Consider the following 7,853-nt stretch of genomic DNA (forward strand, 5'->3'; position numbering starts at 1 on the left):
CTCCTCATGAGTGAGATCAGCGAGATCCTCATGAGTGAGATCAAGCTTTTCCTGGCAAACTGTCATCCTAGCGATACTAACCTTACCAGCGAGATTCAGCCCAATTCTAGCGAGATTCCCTTCTAGAGCGAGATCTTCATCACAAAATTAGCGAGATTTCCTTCATTAGCGAGACCCTCAGCACAAAATTAGCGAGATTTCCTTCATTAGCGAGATCCTCTTTCTCCATATGAGTTGTTTGCTTGTTCTTCCCAAGCAACTGTCTGCTTATGCATAGCTTCTCTATTACAACTTCAAAAATTCATAACTCAAAATCCAGCCCTCTTTTAAAGAAACTTCCTTCTACAAACATGTTTCGAATTGAGTTAGCAACATTACCTTAAAATTTCAGCTCAAAATTCCTTGTCGTTTAATATAGAGATTCAAAAATTCATCATTGGCCTCAATTCAAGCAGTTTCCTGCTTGTTCAATAATTTTTAGTTCAAACTTCAAAATTATATAACTCGATTTCCAGGCCTCATCTTAAAAAGTTTCATTCTACAAGGTTATTTATAACTGAGTTAACAATATTTTCTCAAATTTTTAGCTCAAAACGCTTTGTAATTCATCCTGGAGCTTCAACTCTTCACTGATGGCCTAGATTCACCTGAGAAACGAACCCTTCGTTTTTATTTTGCCCCTTTGGCCTTATTCCGGTGAGTTTTCCTTCCAGTAGCCCAACCAAAAAAAATAGACACACAGAGCTTTCGAATGCCACTGAAATTACATAAATAGACTAAGTAGTTTGTCCAAACCGACCCAATGAACTCGACCTTCTTGCTTATATTACCGCCTAAAATCCAACATGAACCCTCCTTGTGCCACCTGGCCCACTATTGGTGATGAAGGGCTAGGATTTAGCAAATTTCCTTTTTCTAACTTCACTCACAATATTACTTCAACACCATACCTCATTAGATGGCATGGTCTAATTCATATGCTTATTATGCATTCCACCATCAAGCATGACCTTCCTTAGCCTAGCCGAATTTTGTCTTACTTTTACACTTAGCTACCCAAGAGCTTATTTCTTCTTGCTTACATCTTCTACCCTTCTTAAGACATGGCTTCATTTAGCTCATTAGAAGAAATCACATTACTTACTCTTACTTGAAGTAATTAGGGTTCGAGTTTTATAGTCTTCAAGGTATGTTCCTCTTCTCCTGTAAAAGCATGCTTGTGAGCTTTATGTTTATTCTGTTTTGTGTGTTTTCTCTGTTTTCACAATTTTCAAAACGAATTATGAAAGCACATGGATTCACACGCTTCCACTGAGGAATTCGATTCCTTCAGGACCCACAGCTAAATTTGTAATCAACAAACGCAATCAGATTACATTTGAAAATTACGTGGGTCCCACTAGTTTTTCCAGGTATTTTTTTAAGGATTTTCCAATTGTTGCCCTCAGATGTCGTTACCATTAGCGATACTATTACTATTACAATAGGAGAATTATGAATACATCACATTTATTATTGTCATTATAGATACTATTACCGATTGACCCTAAAGAGTAATAGTAACAAGAAAATGATATCAAACAAGTGCAAAGTAAACAACCTCAATTGTAAGCAATTATATTTACAAAATGCCTAAGTAAACATGATCAAAAGTAATCCAATTACATTTGTGATTGAGGCTCATTACAAATGATACATGAATAGAAACCCATTACAATTATACCAACTTTAATTGTGGGTTAGTAAATTTGACCTTTATGTTCAACAGAATCCTGAATTTTCAATTTAGTATCTATTAAATCTATGGAATTTACAATATGTTGAATAAATAAAAAATCAATTCGACACAAAATGAAAATTTAAAAAAATGTTTTTGACACAAAATGGACCTACTAGATTTTGTTTTAGTACAATAAAGAATGAGGGATCTGAGCTGCAAACCTATTAGTCAATAACTCATATGTTATGTCAGTTGAACCATACTCGCTTGACAAAGAAAATTATATATTTTTAAAAAAAATTAGAGATTCAACAGTTACATAAACTTGTAATTTAAGCAAAGAGGAAAAAATGAAATGTGAGAAGAGAAACCACATTGTTGTATTCCAAAATTTGTATGCAACCTTGGCAACATTTCTTACCAGAAACAAAACAAGAAAATAACTATAAGAAGAAAAAGAAAAAAGAAAAAAGAAAAAAGAAAAACATGTAACATAAAAGATGAGCAAGGGAGGCTAAAAATATTTCTGATGAGGTGACACTAAGTTGGATGAACGGCGGAGATTGAAAATGACAACGAATTTGGTAAATGCAATTGCATTTGAAGCCTAATTTTACACGGTAAAGGCCACAAAACCGTTGGTGAGACCCCACAATGGCCGTTGTTCCATTTCCACTTCTCGCTCTCTTTTCAATCTCTTCTTCCTTCATTCTTCTCAATTCCAGCTTCCCAAATTCCACACACTATTCTCTCAAATTCCCTTCAAAACCCAGCTCTGATTTCAATCCCCTTCCCGACTATTTTGCCCACATTTCTCTTTTACGGTCGATTTTGAGGGTTTTGGGGCAATTTGGTTTGAGTTGTGATGTTGTTATGCGTTTAATCTGCGCGTTTTAGAGGTGGGGTTTGTGGGATTTTTGAGAGAAAGAGAATGTCGAATCTATATGGGGATTATAACCAGAAGATTGATTATGTTTTCAAAGTTGTATTGATCGGAGATTCGGCTGTAGGCAAAACCCAACTCCTTGCTCGATTTTCTCGGAATGAATTTAGCGTTGATTCCAAAGCTACTATTGGAGTCGAGTTTCAGACTAAAACTCTCGTTATTGATCAGAAAACAGTGAAAGCCCAGATATGGGATACTGCGGGACAAGAAAGGTTTGCGCCTTTTTTTCCTTTTTCTGGGGTTCATTGGTTTTTGTTTTCTTTCTCGCGGAGACTACATCATTGTTCAAGCGGTTGGTGGATCTGTGATAGCTTTTGAAATTGGTAAAATCCAAATGCGCTTCTGAGCTTTTTGGTAATTATTAGGTTGAATAATACGAATGAATATATGATAGAAGATAGAATTAAACAAAAAGGAGTTTGCAATCATCGAATAGATTTATAACTTGTTTTGTTGTTTTCTCTGTAATTTTAAATCCAGAGAGGATGCAGATACCTTATGGGAGTTTGAATGCAGTTGTTGTGATTGGAATTGTGTTGGAGTAAAAGTTTTAATTCAACTTTTTTTAAATTGGCCTAGTCTACTCTGAATTGTAGTATTTGGATTGGAAGGAATGTCTGTAATGGTGAAAACCCAAGCCTTAGGAGAATATCATCTGAAGAAGTGAAACATAGTGTTAGAAAATGGTGTCCAGTTGAATTTGTTCCTCACTCATTTTAGAATTGTCCTTAGGCAGATTTCCTTCTCGGCTTACGTTGTTCCTCACTCATTTTAGAATTGCTGTTTTTATCACATTTAGCTGCAGCTTTGCTGCAATCTTGTTCTGTTTCGGATTAAATGAATTTTTGTGATAGGATTAGTAAGCCAATAGGTTTGTTTACATATGCTCAGAAAAGAAATGAGAAAATAAGTTGATATAAGAAAGCTAATGTGAAGGTGAAGGGTGTGAGTTATGTCCGACTGAGATAGTTTGGTGTAGTGTGGCCCATCAATGGGAATCCATATAAAAAGGGAGAGAGGGAAAGCATAAATGTGAGATAAAGAAGATGAAAGAAGATGGAAGAGTTGTGAAAAAGCTGAGTGAAGTCAAGGGGAGTCGGAGGCATTTCTCAAGGTTGCAACATTTCGTTGTTTGGTTCAGAAGATTAATACAAAAGTGTTTTTACCATTTCAAAGGTTTGATCAAATTGCTATAGAGCATTTTCTTAGGGATTCCTAGCGTTTGGTTCAGAAATGTCAGAAATTGTTTCATTCAGAAAAAATTACAATTTGGGTCGGTTGTTGGAAAGCCCTAAACACTTGGGTAATAGAAGATGGGATCAATAAAATTGCTGCAGTAAAAGGGAGGTGGAATGATTGATGATGAATAAAACCATTCTTGATTAGGGGAGGAAGGTGATTGTTGAACAGGTGAATGAAGGAGAGAGACGGTGAGGAGGAAGATAAACATCACCTACAAGAAATCTAAAGCTGGCTCAATTCGATGGAGCTTTTCCAGATGGATGGATGAATCTTTCAAGGAAAAGGTTATTTCAAGGTTATTCAGCAAAATGGATACAAGTTCTGGTGATCAGTATGGTGAGAGAGGGTCTTGCTTGGTATCGCCTGATGGAGAGTGGTCAATCTTTCTGGCACCTGGTGAAGTTCAAGCTGGTGATGATTGCTCAATTTCTTACATTGCAGTAAAGTACACACGTGAGAACAGGAAGATGTTGGAAATAATGACTGATGTTGAGTTGCACCAGCGCAGAAAGTAGGGTATATGTTTCCAGTCTGAGATATATAGATAGTTGATATGCCACTAAGTAAGAACAAGGAGTTGAAACATTTTCTAGTCCAGGACAATATGAAAGAATATTATCGTCAGGGTCAGGGATGTATAGCTACCCCATTTCAGCCTGGTATGGCAACCCCTCCCCCTGCTTTGATGTACAACCTTCTTGTTAAGAAATCGACAATCAACCGACAACACAAATAGTAGAGAATCGACACATATATTTACGTGATAACGCAAATAGTAGAGAATCGATACATATATTTACGTGGTTCACTAACATTGTGTTAGCTACGTCCATGGGAAGAGGGAGAGAGGAATTTATTATTAGAGATAAAATATCAAATTATAAAGTTAGAGATGCTAGTAAGGTTAGAGAGTTTATACATATCGCACTCCTCTAAACCTTTGGTCAAAATCGTAAATAGCATAAATAACATAAATACAAATACAACTTAGGTTTCAGGGACTCTTATAAAACTACTATGCTGCATGCTTTGGTTGATATTAAGTTTCAGCTCCTCTGGGACCAGCAGATTATGAAGGGAATTGCCGACTAGCAATGGGGACCTGACATTCTCACTCAAGCCGGAAGCCGCTAAACAACTTCTTATGTTATGTCTTCCCTGTCCTTCTACTTATAATGAATCCCTGCTATCAAACTCCTTAGCAATTACTAAGGGAGCATTTGGTAAGTGATCCGAAAACAAGACTCAATGAATAAAAACGTTGTATTTCAATTTCTCAGTGTTTTCAAATATGCAGTTAGTACTAGATTTAGAAGCTATATCTCGATTTTAAATGTTGTTCAAAGTGGGTTTGGTAATATATTTATAAATAAAAGAATTAACAGGCCAGAAGTTCGTTTGTTGTATTCTAGGAAGAAGATGAAAGGATAGAGTAACCATTGGAAATCATAACGAGTGTGAGTTATGAAGGGATAAATGTGAGTGAATGGAAAGGGAAGAGTTGTGGAAAAGCTGAGGGAATTTGAGGAAAGTTTTGCTACCTTTAGTACTTTTGTTTTGCTTGAAGAAAATACGTTAAAATGATGATCCATTTATCAACCTTTTCTGGCTTTGATACATATAATTAAATCCCTTCAGTTGACTTGAGAGCGACAATGATTTTTTGAATCCAATCAATAATTGGTATTCATTGTGTTTTTGTCTGACTTCTTTGCAATAGATGTATTACATTGATGAAATCTTTGTACTATCACTCAAACAAGATATTGTATGTTTTAAGCTCATCTACTCTTAAATTCATAATTAAGCAGCCTCGTTGTTGTATGATTGTCTGACATTAAACAAGTTTGGGTTTTAGAATGCTAGGAGCATGTGGTATCAACCAGTTCGTATTTGTATTCAAGGCTTATATATTGTAATATTTTCCATTTGGTTGCTGATATCAAAACCGACTTATGAAGTATTCTGCTTTACATACTTCATTCAGTGTTTGCGGCTGCTATTAGGCTCAAAAAGTTGTCGTTTTTGCCTGGTCAGGTTCTTGTTTGAATTTTTAACGGATCCAACATCGTATATGATGAAATAGCACATATAAACTTGGCATTGTTATGTACTTCGTGAACATTGCTGTTAATGCTATAGTTTCTGAAAATATATTGTTTTTCGCATTGGCAGGTACAGAGCAGTGACAAGTGCATACTATAGAGGTGCAGTGGGAGCGATGCTAGTTTATGATATGACAAAGCGCCAGTCATTCGATCACATGGCAAGGTGGCTGGAGGAACTAAGAGGACATGCTGATAAGAATATTGTTATAATGCTCATCGGAAACAAATGCGACTTAGGAAGTCTCCGAGCGGTGCCAACAGAAGATGCACAAGAATTTGCTGAAAGAGAGAACCTGTTCTTCATGGAGACATCGGCTCTGGAGTCGACAAATGTGGAAACTGCATTCTTCACAATTTTAACAGAGATTTATAGGATAATCAGCAAGAAAAGTCTTGCAGCTGGGGAAGAGATAGATATTGGTTCAAATCCAGGGCTGTTTAAAGGGACTAATATAGTTGTTCCTGGACAGGACCAAGACTCTGGGAGAAAAGGGTGTTGCTTTGCTTCGTGAATTTCACATAATTCCATAATCATTTCAGTCGTGACATTGTTTTTCTATTCCACTTGGATTTATACTAAGAAACATGTATTAGTAATTTGTAGAGAGACTGGCCTGATACCATGGATGAAGGATTAGTTAAGCTATGATCTCTCTCTTCTCTCTCTCTCTCTCTCTCTCTCTCTCTCTCCTCCTCTTATCTGAAGAAAAGATTTCTGACAATGATTATTTCCCAGCCCAAGCTCTATTGAAACCAAAAGTTTCTACAAAAAAAAATGCCAACCCCAGACAACTATTTTTAGATCTAACAGTGGAGCAAGATCTGAAGAACAAACTCAGTCTCCCTTGGTCTATGGATATTGCACATTGTGAAAGTTCATCCATATTTTAACATATAAATCATCATTTCAGATGTATTCAAAGAGATACCTTCTCCCGATGCCTTGCTTCCCTATCGCCAAGCTTTATTGGCAGAGGCAACTTTTAGGATGCATGCCAATGCGGGCAATTAGCGTCGACATATCCTTGAAATGTCGATGGTTGTTAAAAAGCATAATCAATTGAAGATGTAGTTCTTTTAAAAAAAGAAAAATTAAATCTCACTTTTTTTCCATTTCAGTATTAACAGTGAAGAATTTTGGGAAAATTGTACGGATGACCCAATTTTTGGGTCCAAAATGTCAAATGACCCATTTTTAAAAAATAATGTCAATTGACCCTCTGCTTACGTCATCACGGGATGAGATTACAAAAATTGCCTTTGATAACCGTTTCGCTAATCTTGCTCTTGCTGTCTGTTTATCTTCCATCGTGATGTGATTGTTTGTTACTTGTACGATTGATTTGACAATTTTCACGAAATCTGTCTACATCTTAAAATTGTTAACACAGCAAAATGTTGTATTCTTTAAAATCTAAACTTCATTTGAACTGTCACCTTGTTGAATGGAGATTTATTGAACGAGGTTTTCTAGAGCGGAGTTTTTTGGAACCAAACGGAGTTTTCAGAACGGAACAGACTTTTCTTGAACTTGGTCTCATTGGTGTTTGTAGAAATGTGGTCTCAAAACAGGTATGTAAATAGACATTGTAAAATAGCATAACGAAAGGGGTGTGAGAAAGAGGGACAAAGAGAAAGGTGGAGAGAGCAACATTGAGCACCAACAAGAGAGTGAGATTGAGCGACAACGAGAGGCACAAGAGCGAGAGAAATTAGGAGTGAGAGCCGCGAGAGCGAGAGCACGTGGGAGTGACAGCGAGAGAGATCCATGTGTATTACTATCTGCTTAATAAAAAATGTTCTCTTGCTTTGTAGGATGACACAAAAGTGTGTACTA

At 36.5% G+C, this 7,853-nt stretch overlaps 1 protein-coding gene across 1 annotated transcript; it reads left to right on the top strand.

Moving 5' to 3' along the window:
* The first annotated feature begins 2,142 nt into the window (after positions 1-2,142).
* LOC120072975 (ras-related protein RABA4d) lies at positions 2,143-6,652 on the top strand. The gene is made up of 2 exons (XM_039025520.1): positions 2,143-2,878; positions 6,084-6,652. The coding sequence occupies exons 1-2, from the start codon at positions 2,652-2,654 to the stop codon at positions 6,526-6,528; spliced, it is 672 nt and encodes a 223-aa protein (XP_038881448.1). The 5' UTR covers positions 2,143-2,651; the 3' UTR covers positions 6,529-6,652.
* Positions 6,653-7,853: the final 1,201 nt, after the last annotated feature.

The sequence above is a fragment of the Benincasa hispida genome, chromosome 3 (genome assembly GCF_009727055.1).
Source record: "Benincasa hispida cultivar B227 chromosome 3, ASM972705v1, whole genome shotgun sequence".
Taxonomy (NCBI): Eukaryota; Viridiplantae; Streptophyta; class Magnoliopsida; order Cucurbitales; family Cucurbitaceae; genus Benincasa; species Benincasa hispida.

Bases quoted from the DNA above. Each gene is read 5' to 3' on its own strand.
- LOC120072975 (XM_039025520.1), top strand. From the start codon at position 2,652: ATGTCGAATCTATATGGGGATTATAACCAGAAGATTGATTATGTTTTC. The intron at 2,879-6,083 runs GTTTGCGCCTTT...TCGCATTGGCAG, and splicing joins GATACTGCGGGACAAGAAAG to GTACAGAGCAGTGACAAGTG.